At 43.8% G+C, this 21,624-nt stretch overlaps 1 protein-coding gene across 4 annotated transcripts in view; it reads left to right on the top strand.

The window, feature by feature from the left end:
- Positions 1 to 21,400, top strand: part of ATF1 (activating transcription factor 1) — a 52,625-nt gene extending 31,225 nt beyond the window's left edge. The window contains exons 3-8 of one of the 4 annotated variants that reach the window (XM_058673475.1): positions 1,628 to 1,728; positions 10,159 to 10,289; positions 14,163 to 14,342; positions 14,425 to 14,584; positions 17,385 to 17,419; positions 21,080 to 21,205. In XM_058673475.1, coding sequence (XP_058529458.1) covers positions 1,628 to 1,728; positions 10,159 to 10,289; positions 14,163 to 14,342; positions 14,425 to 14,584; positions 17,385 to 17,419; positions 21,080 to 21,123 — 651 coding nt within the window. In that variant the 3' untranslated portion in view covers positions 21,124 to 21,205. Of the gene's footprint in view, positions 1 to 1,627; positions 1,729 to 2,055; positions 2,094 to 10,142; positions 10,290 to 14,162; positions 14,343 to 14,424; positions 14,585 to 17,384; positions 17,420 to 21,079 lie in introns of those variants that run through there. The other 3 variants (XM_058673476.1, XM_058673477.1, XM_058673478.1) reach the window with 3 other exon arrangements.
- Positions 21,401 to 21,624: the final 224 nt, after the last annotated feature.

Below are 21,624 nucleotides of genomic sequence, written 5' to 3'. Positions count from 1 at the left end.
TGTTGTCGGAATTTTGATAGGGATTGCATTGAATCAGTATAATACTTTTGGTAATATGGATATTTAGATGATACAGATTCTTCCAATCCTGGAGCATGGTAAATTTCTTCATTTTCTCATGTCTTCTATTTCTTTTGTTAATGTTTTCTAGTTTTCATCATAGACATATTCTGTGTCTTTAGTGGTTAGGTTTATTTCAAAGCATTTCAAGATTATTCTCCACAATTTATATTCAATTTAAAATCTTATTGGAAAGTCAGATTTATAGAGAGGAGAAAAGACAGAGAGAAAGATCTTCCATCTGCTGATTCACTCCCCAAATGGCTACAATGGCCAGAGCAGAGCCAATCCAAGCCAGGAACCAAGAATCTCTTCCAGGTCTCCCACGCAGGTGCAGGGTCCCAAGGCTTTGGGCCGTCCTTGACTGCTTTCCCAGGCCACAAGCAGGGAGCTGGATGGGAAGTGGAGAACCTGGATAAGAACTGGTACCTGTATGGGATCCCAACAGATGCAAGGCGAGGATTTAGCCACTAGGCTACCATGCTGCAGACCGTTTTCCACTATTTTAAAGCGCTTATACTTGCAATTCTTTCTTTTTTTTTTTTTAAGATTTATTAATTTTTATTACAATGTCAGACATACAGAGAGGAGAGACAGAGAGGAAGATCTTCCGTCTGATGATTCACTCCCCAAGTGACTGCAACGGCCGGTGATCCGAAGCCGGGAACCAGGAATCTCTTCCAGGTCTCCCACATGGGTGCAGGGTCCCAAAGCTTTGGGCCGTCCTCAACTGCTTTCCCAGGCTACAAGCAGGGAGCTGGATGGGAAGTGGAGCTGCTGGGATTAGAACTGGTGCCTGTATGGGATCCCGGTGTGTTCAAGGTGATGACTTTAGCTGCTAGCCCATGTTACCGGGCCCTTACGATTGTTTCTTAACTATGAAGTTATTTGTGTATACTTAAGGCTAGCGACTTAGGTCATTAATTTTGTACCCTGCTGTCCTGACAAACTCTCTTACGAGTTACAGTAGTTTCTTTATTGAAACTTTTGGTTCTGTAGAGCATTATGCTGTCTGTGAACAGGGATAATTTTAATTCCCCATTTCTGCTGTGAATTCCCTTTTCTTGTCTTGCCTGTTAGCTCTAGTGTGAGCCTCCCATACTGTGGTGGCCCAGACCTTTTATCTGGTATGCACTCCTGGGTTTTCAGCAGTTTGCCCAGCGTCAGCAGGTAGCTGTCAAGGGTTTTCATATACGTGTCTAAAATCCAATGCAGACAGCCTCGGTGATTGAAAAGGCACACATGCTTGAATCGTATTTATCCACATAGAATAGAGTGGACATGACTGTTCGTGTGAATCCTAGCGGAACAGTACTGCTGTACGCGGGTGATGGATTTTGTCTTAGCTCTAGGCCTGCTGTGTTATGTGTTGATTTTGTTAGTCTGGTTACCTGGGAGGAACTTAGTTCTTTTCCGCTCGTTTTTTGTTTTGTTTTAAACCTTAGGTTCAATATGGAAGTAAATAAGCAGGAGGAGACGTGGTTTTCCAAGTAGAAACTGGTTTCTTTTTCAATCTGTATTGTTCACATCAAAGTCATTTCCCCCCTTTTTTTTTTTTTTTTTAAAGGTATCATCTTTATCTGAAAGTGAGGAGTCCCAGGACTCGTCGGACAGCATCGGTTCCTCCCAGAAAGCCCACGGGATCCTGGCACGGCGGCCGTCTTACAGGTAGGTGCTCCCGTGTCACACCATCACTCAATTGGTGTTGTGTAAGTAAGCTAAGAGGGAGCTCTGTTTGTGTAAGAACGGTCAAAGGGCTGTAGTTGCTGTGCTGAAGAAAAATTTAGATTAATATTCTGGTAAAGAATGAGGTTTTCATTTTCCATAGTTATTCTAATAGTAATTTGAAGTAAGTTTACAGAGCTGTAAACTTTTGAAACTGGACTGTCTCGTGTTTCTTTTCTTTGTTTCCTAACTCTGGCCCTCTGTTCTCTCCCTCTGTGCTTCTTTGCCTGCAATGCTTTGTTCTGCGTAACAGCTGCATGTGCTTCCCAGGTCCTTCTGAGTCCCTCCTTCCAGCAGCCCAGCAACAGGTCAGGTCTTTCTTGTCTGATATCCTTTAACTGACCTCTGATTCCGTTTTTGTCTTACATGGTTGGAATTCTGTTTTACTTAAGGGCCTGGTCTGTGTATTACTTTTTGTGGTCCCAGGAACTAGCCGAATGCACACCTCATGGTAGCAGCTCTGTAAGGACTTGTTCAGTGAGAGCTGGAAGTAGCACAGCTAATTGATAGAAGGCCTTTGAAACCCTCTGGATGATGTCATGGGTGTGGGAGGTCTGTGAGGTGGGTGAACCTGAGAAGCTTCTTAGAGTCGTCCAAACTTTTTGCAACACTCTCTTGACCTGTAAGCAGTGGGATTCTAGACGTGAGGAGGAAAGTGCGCAGGGCGTCGGATCAGTTTTGTCGGGTACAGTGTGTAGGAAAGCGTGCATAGAAGATGTGGCTTTGTCACTACCATTCAGATTATTTCTATGAGATGAGGGAATAAAGGAGTTTTTTGAGGCAGCAGAAAAGGCTGAGACAACGGCATAATCATGATGATAGATGAGGTGATAGGAAAGAAACTGGCCTGTTCCGGGATTTAGGAGAAAGCCATGGTTCAACAAGGAATGGTTAGCAGCAGCCAGATGACTTATAGCAGTACAGATTACTGACCCGGATTCTATTGAACAATGAATGGTAAAATATTGTCTGAATATTTGGTAGTGAAAAATAAGTTCTAGAAGGGGCTTATGATAAAAAAAATCATAAAAAGTTGAATCACGGTTAGCAAGCAGCAACAGAGGCAATAAAAAGCATTAAACCCTAGAACAACTTCAGATAATGAAACTGCCTAGAATTGTGATGGTTAAAATATAAGATTCATAAAGAAGGACTGAGGGCCAGGGATGCCTGCATCCCATATTGCAGTTCCTGGTTCAGGGCCAGGCTCATGCGCTTCGGCTCCACCTTGCTGCAGTGCACCGAGGAAGTGGCAGACAGGGCACTGGTGTGTACAAGACCTACGTGGGGTTCCTGGCCTAATCCTGGCTCCTGAGGGCATGTGCTGAGTACGTCAGTGGATGGAAGACAACTTCTGTCCACCCCTCATTCAGTGCCTTTCTTTCATTTACTTATTTATTTGAAAGAGCCACAGGGGGAGAGAGGGAGGGATTGAGATTCCATGTGCTGATGCAATCTCCAGATGGCTATAACATCCGGGACTGGGCCAGGCTGCATCCAGGAGCCAGGAGCCTCGCCCAGGTCTCCTCTCTGGATAGCCAGAGCCCAAGTACTTGGCATCTGTTCGCTGCTCTTCCCAGGCTGCTAGCCGGGCACCTGGCTTAGAGGTGTAGCGCTGAGGCTTCAGTTGGTGCCAAGATGGCAGCTTTATCTGCTCAACCATAGCGTGTGTCCTGCTCTCACTGCCTTTCAAATGAATATATGTAATACATATTATGTAAATATATATGCTTATATATATTTATTTGACAGCAGAGTTAGAGAAAGGGAGAGAGAGATTGAAATCTTTTTTTTTAAAAGATTTACTTATTTTTTTATTGCAAAGTTAGATATACAGAGAGGAGGAGAGACAGAGAGGAAGATCTTCCGTCCAATGATTCACTCCCCAAGTGGTCGCAACGGCTGGTGCTGCTCTGATCCGAAGCCAGGAGCCTGGAGTTCTTCCTCTGGTTCTCCCATATGGTTGCAGGGTCCCAAGGCTTTGGGCCGTCCTCGACTGCTTTCCCAGGCCACAAGCAGGGAGCTGAATGGGAAGTGGAGCTGCCGGGATTAGGACCGGCGCCCATATGGGATCCCAGGGCGTTCAAGGTGAGGACTTTAGCTGCTAGGCCACTATGCTGGGCCCAAGATTGAAATCTTGAGCCAGGGCTGGCCAGGCTGAAGCTGTAAGCTCCACCTGGGTCTCCACGTGGGTGACAGGGATCTGAGTTCTTGGGTCATCCTCTGCACTGTACAGGCACATTACCTTGAGCTAGATTGGAAGCAGAGCAGTCGGGACTTGAACTAACACTGATAAGGGATTCTGATGTCAAAGGTGCCACAATGCCAGCCCTAATACATAAATCTTCAAACATTAGATGTGGAAGAATACCCCAGCTGTTAGTCTTTGTAAGAAACAAAAAGCTTTTTTTTTTTTAAAAAAAAAGATTTATTTATTTTTATTGGAAAGGCAGATATACAGAGAGGAAGAGACACAGAGAGGAAGATCTTCTGTCCGATGATTTACTCCCCAAGTGCAACCACAACGGCCGGTGCTGTGCCGATCCGAAGCCAGGAACCAGGAACCTCTTCCAGGTCTCCCACGTGGGTGCAGTGTCCCAAAGCTTTGGGCCGTCCTCGACTGCTTTCCCAGGCCACAAGCAGGGAGCTGGATGGGAGTGTAGCTGCTGGGATACAAACCAGCGCCCATATGGGATCTTAGCGCATGTAAGGCGAGGACTTTAGCCATTATTCTGCCACGCTGGGCCCAAAACAAAAAGTAATATCTAAGACATGAATCAAGACATGAATTCTTTAGCTTTCGAAAGCAGGGTTCCTAACAAGATAATACACACCCACATCCAGATGTAGCTTGTGATGCAGAACTGGAGAACAGCACAGATAAACAGGATAATAAAAGCTTCTTTAAAAAAAAAGCAAAAACCAGGCAGGTTACTTTGAAAGGAGCAACCATTAAGGAAAGAAGAAACAGTGAACTAAAGCATTTACTGTTATTTCAGGTTGAAAGAGGGAGCGAGCGCTTCCCTTGGCTAGTTGACTACCCAAATGGCCCACAATAGCTGGAGCAGGACCAGGCTGTGAAGCCAGCAGCTTCATTCTGGTATCCCATATGGACTGTCATTTGCTGCCTTCCCAGGAGCATTAGCAGGAAGCTGGATTGGAAGTGGAGCAGCCAGGGCTCAGCACTCATGACTTAGGATGCTTATATCAATCAGCAGCTTCATCCACTAAGCCACAATGCTCGCCCCTACATTAGCAAATCTTTAAGGGAAATTATATACCCATCTGAGCAATCAAAGATGATTGGTGAAGATAAACTCATTTTAAACTAACTAAAGAAGAGTACTAAACGGTGTATTTGAAGAAGAAAGAATGTGAAACCAAAATAGAAGGAATGTGAATGTAAGGAAGAAGTTTTTGGCGTTGATGTTTCAGGACACTAATGATAATTATTAATTTGGGTACTTAAAAACCAAAATAGAAGCATACCAGGCAAGATTGACCTATTAGTGTCTTATTGATTATCTTGAGGTTTAAGTTAGTCTGCTAGGGGTGATCACTCAAAGAACATAAATGAAAAGTTAATGATTTCCAAACAGTGAGGTATCCCCAGTACAAGACATTTAGGTAACAAGGTCATTGAAGTTCTGTGACAGAGGGTAAAGGAGCCATTATTAAAATGTTCATGACCAGCATTTGGCATCTCACAGGGCACCAGTGTCAGTCCGATCTGTTTCACTTCCAATCTAGATCACTGCTAATGGAGCTGAGGAAGCCGTGGACGGTGCAGAAAGCCCTTGGGCTCCTGCTGCCCCGGGGAGGCCTCCAGAAGCTCCTGGCCCTGGCCTGACCTAACCCTGGGCAGTGGGGCCATTTCTGGTGTACACTGGTAGAGAGAAAATCCCAGCTGGCTCTCCTGCACACCTGTACATACTGCAGCTTAGCTTAGCCTGAATTGCTTCTAGACCCGGCCTACACATATGCCATCTGCTGCGATTGCTTTGTTCTGCCTGGCCTGCTTCCAGCCCTGCCTCTCCCGATCACTTAGCAGGGGAGTGTCCACAGTTTCTTTGCCAGGGCGTGTTCTCAGCTCTGGGTCACGAACTTGGCTGGGAGCACTGCAGTCCTGCCCTGGCACTCGACTGGGGTCCCTGCAGACCAGCCTGGCGGGACTCGTACCCAGAACTGGCACTTGCCAGTGGGTGTTACAGCCTCGCCTGGGTTGCCCATAACCTTTCTGGGTTTCACATGTGGCAGTGGGGGCAGTGGCCTAGCCCCTGGCTGTTCCACTTTCAATCCTGCTCCTTGCCAGTGTGCCTGGAAAGCAGTAGAGAATGGTGCCAGTGTTTGGGCCCTACACCCTCATGGGAGGCGCAGAATCTCCTGGCCCCTGGCTTTGGCCTGTCCCAGACCTGGTCATTGTGCTGTTTCATAAGTGAATCAGTGGATGGAAACCGCGTCTCACTGTCTCTCCTTCCCTTTTTATAACTCTGCCTTTTAAATTAAATTATTAAACAAGAATTAGACAAATAATAGATAAATGAGTAAAAAATAAATAGTAATAAATAATTTAAAAATACAATAGAGTCCAGAAAAGAAAACAGTAATTCATAGTCATGTATAGAATGTTTATGTGTTAAGTCTAATATTTATTGGAAAGGTACCAGTTCAGCAAGAGCATAGTATTTATGCACTGAAAACGAATTAATCAAAATTTAAAAAGATGTAAAAAATATAAAGATCCCTTGGTCATTTATCTGTTGACTATTAATGTAACACAGTTTTATAAACAAAGGATTTGAGTAAACATTTCTCTGAAGAGAGTACAGAAATGACCAATATAATATAAAAGTTATTTAGCATCATTGATCATGACGGAAATGCAAATCAAAATTATGACATACCTCGTCACACCCATAGAATGTCTTTAAAAAAATACAGTGACGGGGCTCGGTAGCGTGGCCTAGTGCTAAGGTCCTTGCCTTGATCCCATATGGCCGCTGGTTCTAATCCCGGCGGCTCCGCTTCCTCTCTGTCTCTCCTCCTCTCAGTGTGTCTGACTTTGTAATAAAAATAAAATAAATCTTAAAAAAAAAAATACAGTGACAAGTATTGGTGAATGTGTGGTAGCAATTAGACACTCCCACGTGCGGGTGAGAGTGGGAACTCCAGCTGCAGTGGGGACAGGCTCACAGCTCTGCAGATTGGTAAGACACCATCGGACCTGCCATCCCAGGGCCGGCACTTACTCAAGATCACCAGAAATATCTGCATAAAACTCACACAAGAATGTTCACAGCCGCATTGCTTATGTCAGCCAAAAACACAAGGTTTTATATATGTATGTATATATGTATTTAATTGGAAAGTCAGATTTACAGAAAGAAGCAGAGACAGAGAAAGATCTTCCATCTGCTGGTTCACTCCCCAAGTGGCCGTAGTGGAGCTGACCCAAACCAAAGCCAGGAGCTTCTTCTGGATGCAGGGTCCCAAGGCTTTGGGCCGTCCTCGACTGCTTTCCCAGGCCACAGGCATGGAGCTGGATGGGAAGTGGAGCTGCCGGGATTAGAACCGGCGCCCATATGGGATCCCGGGGCATTCAAGGCGAGGACTTTAGCTGCTAGGCTACCGCACCAGGCCCTGGTTTATATTAAGCTTCATTCATATTGTAACATACATCGCACCGGGCCTGACAAAATCATTTAATATTGGAAAACAATGAGATACTGATTCATATTGTAACATACATCGCACCGGGCCTGACAAAATCATTTAATATTGGAAAACAATGAGATACTGATATGTATGTTACAATATGACATACATCGCACCGGGCCTGACAAAATCATTTAATATTGGAAAACAATGAGATACTGATATGTATGTTACAATATGACATACATCGCACCGGGCCTGACAAAATCATTTAATATTGGAAAACAATGAGATACTGATATGTATGTTACAATATGAATGAAGCTTAATATAAATCAGGGCCTGGTGCGGTAGCTTAGCAGCTAAAGTCCTCGCCTTGAATGCCCCGGGATCCCATATGGGCGCCGGTTCTAATCCCAGCAGCTCCACTTCCCATCCAGCTCCCTGCTTGTGGCCTGGGAAAGCAGTCGAGGACGGCCCAAAGCCTTGGGACCCTGCACCCGTGTGGGAGACCTGGAGGAAGTTCCTGGCTCCTGGCTTTGGTTTGGGTCAGCTCCAGCCGTTGTGGTCACTTGTGGAGTGAATCATTGGACAGAAGATGTTTCTCTCTGTCTCTCCTCCTCTCTGTATATCTGCCTTTCCAATAAAGATAAATAAATCTAAAAAAAAAAAGAAAGAAACACCAGGGGAGTCTACGAAGTCTATGTAGGGTTGCTTAGAGCTTGGGGAGGGAAGAGAAGAATAGAGATTATATATATACAGGTGTAGGGGTGGTAAGTATTCTAAAATTGTGGTAATGGTTGTGCAACCATATGAGTATAATAAAAACACTATTTTAGGCTTTAAGCAATTAAATGAATTGTATGTTAAAGCTGTTTTCTGGAAAAAAAAAAAATACCTGGAGAAAGCTAAGAACATACCTGACAGCTGGTCTGTGGACGGACTAAGTCGCAGTGCGATGCCAGACAGGAGCGGCCGGAGGGGTCACCGGGGATCAGCTGTGTGGCAGTTAGAGGTCATGGGATTGATTCTGAGGCGGGGGGCCTCTCAGAGTGACTTGCTGTGCCGTGTAAGAAGGAGGGGTGCAGTGTAGGGGACAGACTGACAGCAGGATTAGAGGGACTGGTCTGTCAACGGGCGGTGTGGGAGCAGTGGGGCATGGACTGGGGTGCATCCGAGGGGGCGGGCCAGACACTGGGTGTGGGTCTAACACGGAGACAACCGTTTGAATATAGAGTGTGAGCAATATACAAGATGATCCCAGTGTTTTTATTTCAGCAGTTGGAAGAATGGAGTTGATAGTTCAGAAATGAAGAAGATGCCAGGGATGGGAGGATGTCTGGCACTTCCTGGGTGTATTTGAGGTTGACATGCTTCTCGGGTAGATGTGTCCAGTACAGAGCTGGAGAGGAGCGAAGTGGGGCGAGCTGCATGCCTGTGCCCCCAGCATCCCACCTGGGCCATGGCTCACGTTCCAGTCCAGCTCCCTGCCAGCGTGCCTGGGGGGAGTAGCAGAAGGTGGGATGTGTGCTGGGCCCCTGCCCTCTATGTGCAAGACCTGGCTGAAGCTCTCAGCTTCAGCTTGGCTCAGTCCCGGCCAGCACAGCCCTGTGGGAATGAAATAGCGCTGTGGTAGGAGACGTGGGCACGCGCAGTGCTGCCTGACCACTGCGCCCACATGCTGCCTGGTGATGCTCTTGTTGTCAAGCAAGTATGAAGCTTTCTTCTATGATGACCATGGATTTGGCGTGAATATTTTAATTTTTTTTTTTTCTCATGGGCAAATAGTGCTCATTTGCTACTGCTTCTCCCTCCCCCAGGTGTCCTGGGAGACCCTTTTTCCGGCAGGAATATCTCTCTCTCTCCGTTATGCCTTCAATGAATCACATTGTACCTACTCGGAGTCAAATTTACCTCGTTTTGTTTGTTTTGTTTTCAGAGATTTATTTGTATTGGAAAAGCAGATACACGGACAGAAAGATCTTCCATGCACTGGTTCACTCCCTAGGTGGCCACAATGGCCAGAGCTGAGCAGATCTGAAACCAGGAGCCAGGAACTTGCTCTGGGTCTCCCACGTGGGTGCAGGGTCCCAAAGCCTTAGGCTGTCCTTCACTGCTTTCCCAGGCCACAGGCAGGGAGCTGGACAGGAAGCGGAACAACTAGTGCCCATATGGGACACAAACTAGTGCCCATATGGGATCCTGGCACATGCAAGACAAGGACTTTAGCCACTCGGCTTCTGCGCCGGGCCCACATTTACTTGTTTAAGTGAACAGTCATGTATCACTGATGCATTTAACATTCATGCATGTAAGACGGTGATCTTTCCAGTCTTGTGTCTTAGAACTGTGTAGTCCCCGGTAGAGTTGGAGGATGGAATTGCCATCTTGGTAGATGGAGGTCACCGGCACCAATCTGAAGAGGAGTAGCACCTGTTAGTGGAATGTGTGAGGCAGAGTTCTCCGATAGGTGAAGACCCTGCCTCTCGTAGAGCTTGTTCCTCGGAGGCCCTGCGTGGTGTGTGTTCAGTGCACTGGTGTCCCCGCTCCGCTGCTCATAAGCGATGATTACAAAGAATATCTCTTGGCATAGGAGTTTGGGTGTCGGTACATTGTAACTTGAGATTGGGAAAGGATTAGCGGTTTCATCCTGTAAAAGCTAGAGAGCAATTAAATTCTAAATATTACCAACATTAATACAGTTCTATCTACCAACAGAAAAATTTTAAAAGACCTGTCTTCTGAAGATACACGGGGCAGAAAAGGAGACGGAGAAAACCCCGGAGCGTCTGCCGTCACGTCTATGTCTGTGCCGACATCCATCTATCAGACGAGCAGCGGACAGTACAGTACGTATCAGAGTTTTCCATGTGCAACATTAACTGTTCCACCTATAGTTAGCCAACCCTAACTATACCACTCTTTAAGCTCATCTAGCCAAGACTCAAAATTAAACTTGTCTGAAACTAGAGATACAGTTTTAAACCAAACTGTTCTCTTGGACACTGGCCAGTTATGCCCGTGACCTTAATTCCAGTGGCAATTACTATTTGGATTAGTTACATACTACAAGATTAAACATGAACGTTGAATTTTGTTTGAGGCTAAGGAAGTTTGGATCCGAGGTTTCCTGTTGCTCTTCAGTGTGCTTCATAGCATGCCCACCCTGAGTAATCAGGGGCCTAGCTACTCCGGTATACAATGAATCTGTCTGTAAAAATACTGCGGGGATTGATCCACACGACCCATCGCATTAGCAGGAAGCTGGATTGGAAGTGGAGCAGTGTGATCTTGAACTGGCACTTTGATATGGGACACAGGCATCAAAAATTATAATCTATCAGTATGATTTATGATTCTAAGACCATTAAAAATAAGAATTAAGGGGTCAGCACCATAGCATAGCAAGTATAATCCTCCACCTGTGACACATCCCCAAGCGGGCACCAGTTTGACTTCCAGCTGCTCCGCTTCTGATCTGGCTACTGCTGATAGCCTGGGAAGAACAGAGGATGGCCTGAGTGCTTGGGCCCTTCCCCCGTGTGGGAGACCTGGACAAGCCTCCTGGCTTCATTCTGGTCCAGCTCTGGCTGTTGTAGTCTTTTGGGGGGTGAACCCACAAATGGAAGATTCTCTCTGTCTCCAAAAGGACAACTGTCATAAGTTCTCCCTGATAAAACACAATATTCATGCAAAATACGAAATAGGTAGATATGTAGGTGAAAGAGTACCTGTATTTGTATTCCATGTACGAACTGTATGATGGAAATCGCTTACCAGGAAGTGAAGATACATTGCAGTAGGCGTCTTTGCTCTCTGCTCCTGAATAAAAGGAGAACGCCCAGTGAGACAGTTAAATATGCCTTGACAATATTATGCTGTATTTTCTATATTTGTCTATACATATAATGTCATATGCACCTGAATAGCAGAATGTTAAATTTGTAGCTGTTACTAAAGGGACTATGCTACTGTAATAATATGGGAGAAAATGGGGGGAGGGGAAAATGGAGAGGGAGTGAAGGGAATCCCTAAAGTTAGAAATCTGTATTATGAAAAAGAATAAAAATAATAATAAAAAAAAAACCTAAAAAATTTTAAAAGATTCTCCCTTTCTCTCTCTCTTCGTAACTGTCTTTCAAACAAGTGAATGAGTCTTGAAAAATTATGAAGACCAGATAGAACTTCAGACTAATTTCACATGTTATAATTTAAATAAGTATAGTCTGCACTAGTGTTTATTATACAAGTAGGTCTTCCTATGATCATTGACAGTGCAGTAACCATGGGACTGAAAACAAAGCTGGTGAGGCTACAGAATCCTGGTTTGATTTTAGTTAATTTAAATAGCCCGATGTTACTGAGAGTACCATAGTCTACAGCACCATTTAAAAATACATACAGGTGCTTTAAAAATCCCTGGGGAGGCCCGGCATGATGCCGAGTGGCTGAGCCCTCTCCTTGCACACATCGGGATCCCACACGGGGGCTGGTTTGTATTCCAGCAGCTCCGCTTCCCATCCAGATCCCTGCTTGTGGCCTGGGAAAGCAGCAGGTGTCTTTCAGTAGATCTGCCTTTCCAATAAAAGTAATGTTAAGAAAAAAATCATGGAGAAAAGACTAAAAGATGTTTATTTTGGACAAATGGAAAAATTTAAAAATTCATACATAGCATCAGTCTTCAAACTGTTTCTGGAAATTGTGCTATACACTATGCAAAAGTAAATTAAAAACAAACAACTACAAAAGCTATGTGTAGATGTCACAGTTTTTGTACCAAAATATACTTTTTCTCCAGATTTTATTTTTAAGATACATTTATTTTTATTGCAAAGTCGGATATATAGAGAGGAGAGACAGAAAGTGAGATCTTCTGTCCAATGATTCATTCCCCAAGTGACCGCAACAGCTGGAGCTGAGCCAGTCCGAGACCAGGAGCCAGGAGTCTCTTCTGGGTCTCCCATGCAGGTGCAGGGTCCCAAGGCTTTGGGCCGTTCTCGACTGTTTTCCCAGGCCACAAGCAGGAAGCTGGATGGAAAGTGGAGCAGCTGGGATTAGAATCAGTACCCATATGGGTTCCCAGCATGTGCAACGCTAGGACTTTAGCTGCTAAGCTACCATGCCAGGCCCTCTCACAAACTTTATAAAGCATACATGTTACAATGAGGCATTGTAACTAATAATAATTTAACTTGAAACTATTGCATCTGAAAATTTGTAATGAGTCTTTATATTTTAAGTCACATGAGTGTTTCAAAAAATTTTGGGGAAAATGCAATTAAAAGATTATTTTGGTATAAAAGTTTTTGAAAAGTATGCTTGAGCAATATTTAGAAAGTGATTGGAATTTACATATTATGAAAAAAACTATGCATGGGTTTTGAGCTTCTTTTGAAACCACAATGAAATTTTTAATTTCATTTTTTCAGAAACTTTTAAAAGTGGTCTCAACAATGGATGTATTTGTGTACGGCTGTAGGGGATAATGAGAAATTCCTGCTAAAAATTATTTTTTACTTAAATACACAAAATACTCACAAGTAAATTTTGGCTTCCTGGTAGCAGAAGCTGGAAAGGGAAAGCACAGCCTTGCACAGCTGTGGTTTGAGAAGGGGGACAGAGGTGGCACAGCCTTGCACAGCTATGGTTTGAGAAGGGGGACAGAGGTGGCACAGCCTTGCACAGCTGTGGTTTGAGAAGGGGGACAGAGGTGGCACAGCCTTGCACAGCTATGGTTTGAGAAGGGGGACAGAGGTGGCACAGCCTTGCACAGCTATGGTTTGAGAAGGGGACAGAGGCAGCGCATTTGTTTCTGAAGGGGCTTATTTAAGTGCTTAGGCAGGCTTGGTTTTTTTTTTTGTCCTCCTGTTCAGTATTTCACACAAAAACTGCAAGGAAAACATTAACACAAGTGAAAAATGTTTGTGAGGAGCGAAGTAATGTGATCTGTAAAGTGACTTTCTGGGAACTTCGCCTTGTTGGTGCTTTTCAAGGGAGGGAATGATTAGATTCCACACCGATCTAAGAAGTATTATAGAAGCTTTTATACTGTTTGAACTTTTATCCATGGGCAAACTTTATCTGTTAAATATTTTTCAGTTCTAATATTTTTATTTATTATTATTTTTTAATAAATAAATCTTTTTTTTAAGATTTATTTATTTTATTACAAAGTCAGATATACAGAGAGGAGGAGAGACAGAGAGGAAGATCTTCCATCCGATGATTTAGTCCCCAAGTGACCGCAAAGGCCGGTGCTGCGCCGATCCGAAGCCGGGAACCAGGAACCTCTTCCAGGTCTCCTTTGCGGGTGCAGGGTCCCAAGGACGGTTCCATTCTCCGCTGCTTTACCAGGTCATAAACAGGGAACTGGATGGGAAGTGGAACAGCTGGAGTAGAATCAGGTGCCCATATGGGATACAGGGTAGAGGATTAGCCTGTTGAGCTGTGATGCTACCCCCAAAATAGGCTGCCTTTGAACACTGTGTTACGCAGTATAAGACCAAATTCAAGGTAGTACTTTTGAACTATAAACATTTATTTTAAAATTTCACTTATTGCTTTTGTGTATAGTTACTCAAGGTGGTCAACGATGACCTAGTACAACTGCATTCAGAGCTGCTTTTTGTTTCCTAGTATTTACTTTTCTTTTTCTTTTTCCCACTCCTTTGAACTAGTTTGTTTATAGCCTTACAAATGCTGTTTTCTCTCTTTGGTTAAAGTTGCTATTGCCCCAAATGGAGCCTTACAGTTGGCCAGTCCAGGCACAGATGGCATACAGGGCCTGCAGACATTGACCATGACAAATTCAGGCAGTGCCCAGCAAGGGACGATTCTCCAGTATGCGCAGACCTCTGATGGACAGCAGATTCTTGTGCCCAGCAACCAGGTGGTGGTACAGAGTAAGTATGTTGAACTGCCTGTATAAAGTGTCCCAGAATCGTCTCCCAGCTTGTCAGTTAACTTGCTGTTTGGACCGTGCAGCTGCATCGGGAGATATGCAGACATACCAGATCCGGACCACACCCTCAGCTACTTCCCTGCCACAAACTGTGGTGATGACGTCACCGGTGACTCTGACATCTCAGGCAACGAAAACAGATGACCCCCAGCTGAAAAGAGAAATACGGCTGATGAAAAACAGGTAGGTAGTAAAATTATACTGACTGCCAGAATTGGTAGTATTTTTAAAATCTCAAGATACAACCAAATGGTAGTTGGACTTGTATAACTATAACCCAACTAGGTAGTTGAACTTGTATAACTGACCCAGGAGAGGAGCTTTGTTTTCCTTAGTACTAGATCAAGTTCATTATCAATGTATTAGTTTGACTGTTGTGTGTGTGACATAGAGTTCTTTCAGTTTTATTGAACTAGCAATGGTAAGCACAGCTTTTTACACGACAGTTTGTTTTGGTGAGTTCACAGGGCTTTAAAATCTCAGGACTCCAGGTGTCAGGGTCCAAAGTTTTAGATACTGCCTTTCAGGAAGAAGATGGAAACAGCAAATATAAAATGGAATTTGTAAATGGAGAAGGGAAAGATGTGTATCTAGGTTTTAAAGAAAGAAGATGCCATTGAAAATCATCAAGGACCAGTGACAATTTAAAAAAATGCTATACTTTGGAAAGGAAAACATAGAATCAATGTTAGCAAAGATGTATTTAAAAGAATACATCTTTTATTTTTATTTATTTATTTATTTTTATTGAGAAGGCAGCTTTACAGAGCGAAGGAGACAGAGAGAGAATCTTCCACTCTTTAAATGGCTTTAGTAGCCGGAGCTGAGCTGATCGGAAGCCGGAGCGAGAGCCTCTTGCATGGGACACGAACCTATGCTCACGTGGCATCCCGCATGCAGCTGGATGGTGGTTAACCTGTTGAGCCACCACGCCAGTCTCAACACAGATGTATCTCTTTACCTAAAATGTTGACAAGAATAAACTATAAATTATTTGAAAGGTTGAAAAGAACTAGTTTTCTTTATCAGTGTCCTGGAATCCTTTTCCAGTTTAGCGAAACAGGAAAAAGAAGCAAAAATTATGTGAACTGGGGACAGGTGTTTGGTTGAGATACCATCTGGGGTGCCCACATCCCTTTGTCCGAGCGGCTGCATTCCAGTTCCGTCTCTGATTGCTATCAGTATCCTGTTAATCTGTGTCCTGGGAGGCAACCAGTGGTGGCTCAGGTACTTGGGTCCCTGCTGTCTGTGTGGGAGACCCGGAGTAAGTTCTTGGCTCCCCACTTTACAAATAAGTTTATGAATTTTCAGTCCATTTTGAATGAGAGCAGGTTATTCTTTCTGTTGGCTCACTGCTCAGATGCCTACAACAGCGAGTACTTGACTAGGCTGAAGCCAGGAGTCTGAAACTGAACCTGGATCTCCTGTGTGAGTGGCAGGGAATCCATTTGTATGACTCTGGATCAGAAGCTGGGGGGCCAGGACTAAAGCCAGACACTCCAGTGGAAGATGTGGGTGTCCCAAAGGGTGTCTGAACCACTACACCGAATGCCAAGCCCCTGGCTTAGGGCTAGCCCAAGCCTGGCTGTTATAGGCATTTGGGAAATGAACCGTGGATGGAAGATCTCTTTTTCTTCTTTTAAAATAAGAATTTTAAAGACAAACACAGTGATTAATGAAGTAGACTGGAGAGCCCTGAATTAGATCCATGAACATAGGACCCATTGATACAACAGGATGGATGATTGGGCTGGTCTCAGCAAACAATGCTAGAATGTCAGAAACTCAAGTTAAAAAACTGTTAGATTTCTTCTTCACACCTCATACAGGAATCATTCCAGGTGGATTAAAAACAAAATATGTAAAACCTTTTAGTCAATGTATAAACCAAAGAATTGCTTAATTAGGACAATAGACACAGAAAAATAAGAAGAAACATGAAGTCATTTTATGTCACTGAAAGAAATAACTTCATTCAAAGAATAACAGAGGGTAACACAAAGATATTGAAAATATAAACTTTACACATGTGGAAGATGTTTGTAACACACCTGACCAGCGGAAGATTTGTTTGGGAAAAAAAAATCTTTGAATCAAAAAGATGAATAGATTGGAAAAGATACGGGTGGGTAATAACCCCGTGAAAGACTGTTGAGCCTCCGAGTAGTCAGAGAAATGCAGCTTGACGCCACAGGCTTAGGTACCCTGCGCGTCCGCCCCGCTGGCAAGCATTGATGCAGTGAACGTACATACTGCTTCAGGAATGTAAACCGCACAACTGCTTTGGAAATCACCGAGGCTTTGTCTAATGTGGTCGACCCGTATGTTCTTGTGACTGCTGCTCTACTCTGTGTATGTGACGGAGAGATTTTGCAGAAGTATGCATAAAAATGTTCATAGCCAAAATTGGGGAAAAAGTAAAGTACCTAGTGATAAAATACTTTATAGCCTTTGAAAATGAGGAAACTAAACATGATGTACCATTTGGAATCATACACGTGTGCTCGAGTTAGAAACGTGAGCACAGGATCAGAGCTGTAAGGGCTTCTCCGCCAGAGACGGCACATGAGCCTGGTCGCGTTGTGTCTCCCACGGCGGGTGTTGTGTGCACACATCCTCAGGTGTATACTGCGCTTCCTAACTGACACCCGTATCACATGCGTCTCTTTACATGTATACTGCTTCCTAATGGACAGATTTTTAGAAACCACAGTAATTTGTAAGTAAATTTAGTAGGATATTAGGATTTTCCAGAGAAACAGAATGACGCACATAGTTGTAGAGCCCTAGAAGTCCCGTAATAGGCTGGCTGCCAGGTGGGCAAGTAGGCGAGCCAGTGGTGGAATTCAGTGCCAGGCCAGTGACTAGGGGCAAGAGCACAGGCCTGGGTCCTAGAATCTGCAGGAGCGCTCATGTCCAGACCAGGAGTGTCCTAGCCCCCATCTCGGAATTCACCTTTCCTCTGCTTTTTTGTTCTATCCAGGCCCTCAGCGGATTGGATGATGGCCACCCACAATGGTGAGGGTGGATCTTCTTTATTTACACAAGCACATACTAACCACTTCTGGAAACTCCCTCACAGATAATGCCCGGAAATAATTCTTCTCCAGCTCTATAGGCTTCCCTTAGCCCTATCAACCATGATGGCCAAGTCAGCCACGACAGGTGTTTGTTGTCATTAACCGTCTTCAAAATAACAATGGGAAATAATACTACCCTCACATTAATGATGAAACATGAAATATTTAGGAAGAATTTAATAGGACAAGCATGAGATCCATTTTTAAAAATCTTTGAGTTGAACTGTATCCGAACAATTTAGGAAATGTACTGTTTCAAGATAGAGTCGGGGGTAGAGGGTGTCTGTTGTGATGGCTCAATTGTCTAATCCACATACATGCACTGGCATCCCATATGGGTGCCGGTTTGTGTTCCAGCTGCTCCACTTCCCAGCCAGCTCCTCACTTACAGCCTGGGAAAGCAGTGGAGGACGGCCCAAAGTCTTGGGACCCTGTACCTGTGTGGGAGACCAGGAAGAAGCTTCTGGCTCCTGATTTTGGGTCACTTCAGCTCCAGGTGTTGTGCCCATTTGGGAAGTGAACCAGTGAATGGAATATCTTTCTCTCTCTCCTTCTGTCCCTAAATCTGCCTTTTCAGTAAAAATAGTTTTTTATAAAGTTAATATTAAATATTGGTGCTTTTTAGTTTTGCATATAAATTTTTTTTTTAGAAAGATTTATTCATTTTATTACAGCCAGATATACACAGAGGAGGAGAGACAGAGAGGAAGATCTTCCGTCCGATGATTCACTCCCCAAGTGAGCCGCAACGGCCGGTGTGCGCCGATCCGAAGCCGGGAACCTGGAACGTCTTCCAGGTCTCCCACGCGGGTGCAGTGTCCCAAAGCATTGGGCTGTCCTCAACTGCTTTCCCAGGCCACAAGCAGGGAGCTGGATGGGAAGTGGAGCTGCCGGGATTAGAGCCGGCGCCCATATGGGATCCCGGCGCGTTCAAGGCGAGGACTTTAGCCGCTAGGCCACACCGCCAGGCCCTGCATATAAATTTAATGTAGTTCTAATAGCATTTCCAAATCTTCAAGGAAGTAGACAAAATAAGTTGAGAGTCTCCATGGAAGAAGTAAGTATTCAAGAATAGAAAGAAGTTCCTTTTTGATTAGACACTGAAGTAATCTAATACCATCACCATTGCAGTGAGTATTGTGATGAACACAGGATGAGGCAGAGGCAGGTCAGCACTGTCTCCCTGTGCTCCGAAGTACTCGTGCAGGGAAGGGCTTAGTAGTGATGTCAGCTTGACCAGCTCCACACTTGGAAGGAAATTAGGCTTGACCTGTTTTCTTTCTTTTTTCAATTTTCGTTTCATTTGAAAGGCAGAAAGAGAGACCACTAGTCCACTCCCAGCTGTCTGCCAGCAGCCGAGGCTAAGCTAGACCAAAGCCAGGTCTCATTACAGATCTCCCATATGGGTGCCAGGGACCCAGATACTGTAGCCATTCCCTGCTGCCTCCCAGAAGCTGGGCTAGACACACAATACCAGATGCAACCAGGCACCCTGTTATGGGACGCAGGCACCCTAGTTGATTTACCAGTCTCCTATCCCTTGACACCTAATTTATACCACAGCACAAGTAACTACAAGTCATTTGAAAGACTTGTGAAGACTGAAACACTAAAAACTTTTAAGAGTAAAATTAGGGCCCAGTGTGGTAACGTAGTGGCAAATTCCTTTGCTTGCATGTGCCAGGATCCCGTATGGGATTTGGTTTATGTCCCAGCTGTTCCACTTCCCATCCAGCTCCCTGCTTGTGGCCTGGGAAAGCAGTAGAGGATGGCCCAAAGCCTTGGGACTCTGCACCCATGTGGGAGACCCATTAGAAACACCTGACTCTTGGCTTTGGATTGGCTCAGCTCTGGCCATTGCGACCACTTGGAGAATGAATCAGCGGATAGAAGATCTTTCTGTCTGTCTCTCCTTTTCTCTGTAAATCTGCCTTTCCAATAAAAATAAATACATCTTTAAAAAAAAGAACAAAATTAAAACTATGTGCTGATATTTTAATATAGGCAAAAAAAAAAACCCTAAAAGCATTTATTGCAATTTCAAAAAAATTTTATGACAATCCTGGCATCCCATATGAGCACTGCTTGGAGTCCTTGCTGCTCTGCCTGCATCCAGCTCCCTGCTGACGCCCTGGGAAAGCAGTTTGAGACGGCCCAGTGCTCGGTCCTGGGCTCTAGAAGAGGCTCCTGGCTCTGGCCTGGCTCCAGCCTGGCTACATGGCCATTTGGCAAGTTACCAGGGCGTGGACGACTCTCTGTCTCTCTTCCTCTCCCTCTAATTCTGCCTTTCACATACATACACAAAAAAAGAAAGTCATATGGATGGTTTGAAATGAATATAAAAAGTGACAAAATATTGTGTGTAATAAATACAGGAGTTTTAGAAATAACTAGAAAGACAATTTAATTGCTAAGTAGGCTGTGGTAAGTAAATACAGAGAAACTGACCAGTGCACTTGAAAAGATGCTCAACCTCATTAATTAGAGAAATAATTTACAGTGAAATGTCACATGGAAAACATTGAAATTGCCATCTAGTATATAAGAGTTGGTTCACATATATTGTAGAAGAAAATTGAAGTTTCATAGTACATAGTTTCTGTCACAAATACACTTCAAAACAAGTCTTTTACCTCTGAAAAATATTTGCAAGTTTACACATCATTATAGCATACCGATCTATATATCGTACAGCCAGATATAATAGGTAATATATTGATTTCTGTAAATGAATATAAAAGGCCTAGGGAAAGGAAAAACATGTGATCTATAAATATGAGATCATATCAGATAGATAGTAATGAGGTCCTGTGCACTGCCTTTTAAAACAGGTCTGTGTACTAACTTGGAAACAGCATTAAAGCAGTGTCTGAAACATGGTGCAGATAGTCTAAAAGCTCAGAGCAACATTCTACTTCTTTGTATCGATTTTGTATAACTTATGTGTGACTTCACAGAAATGTTCTAAAAAGATGTGCATAGCATTGTTTGTTGAAGCACTGCTTATAATCGAGACTTCCGAAGTAGAAGGTGAAAAAATTATGTATGTCAGAAATTAGCTGGAAGACCTTCTGTTTCACTCTCTAGTATTTATTCAAGAGAAGTGAGACAGAGGTCTACAGAAAAACTGGCACAGCACCTCACCGTGGAGATACTTCAGACAATAAAGAAGCACCTTGTATTTCCACGGTGGAATACACCCATTGATACAGGCAGAGCAGTGCTTGGCAGCAGCGATGAACTTCAGGACCGCCCAGTGGAAAGTAATGCCAGCAGCATTGTTATCTCAGGTTCTTGGACAGGAAACTAATGTGTGGTGATAAAAATCAAGCTAGTGGTTGCTTGGGAGAGGACTGAGCAGACAGGCAGGTGGGAACTTTCTGGGGCTGTGAAAGTATTAGGTCTCTAGGGAGACACAGCCAATGGTCAGCCCTGATTGAGTTCTACCTTTAGGGTCTGTTTTCTTTGCTATGTGTAAGAACTTAATTTTTGAAACAAGGAGGAAAAGGTGTCCAGGTAAAATTACTGAAGAAAATTTTACTGTCTAAAGAATGTAAGATTTTTTTTTTCTAACACTAAAAAAAATGTTTGTATTTAGGGAAGCTGCCAGAGAATGTCGCAGAAAGAAGAAAGAATACGTGAAGTGCCTGGAAAATCGAGTTGCAGTCCTGGAAAATCAAAATAAAACTCTAATAGAAGAGTTAAAAACTTTAAAGGATCTTTATTCCCATAAAAGTGTTTGATTCTTGAGAAAGAAAATATTTTTGTGGACTAAAAGTTAGTTGGGTTTATTTTTAGTGGAGTTGTATAAATTAAAAGGTCAAAAGTGAAGCTTTTTATTTAGGTTTTTTGCATTGCAAGAGATCAATTAAAACAGGATTAAATGGAGAACGACGTCAAGGAAGCCACGGCCCCACTGGAAGCCACGGAGCATCACACACACTCAAGGAGCAGAGGCGGACGTTTCCTGAACGCGCAGGACAAGGTGAAGGTGGTGAATTGAATTTTTTAAAATAAAACAGTTTACCCCGTAGGCTTGCATTTTTCCTGTTTCCTGAAATTTACCTTTTTTTGGTTGTTGTGCGTGTGTGTTGTGTGTTTTATTTCTGCTAATAAATTCTAAATTACAGTTGTAAAAAAGAA

This window comes from Ochotona princeps, chromosome 15 (genome assembly GCF_030435755.1).
Source record: "Ochotona princeps isolate mOchPri1 chromosome 15, mOchPri1.hap1, whole genome shotgun sequence".
Classification (NCBI taxonomy): Eukaryota; Metazoa; Chordata; class Mammalia; order Lagomorpha; family Ochotonidae; genus Ochotona; species Ochotona princeps.
Note: the sequence above shows the minus strand (reverse complement) of the source record. Positions and strands in the feature narration are given on the sequence as shown.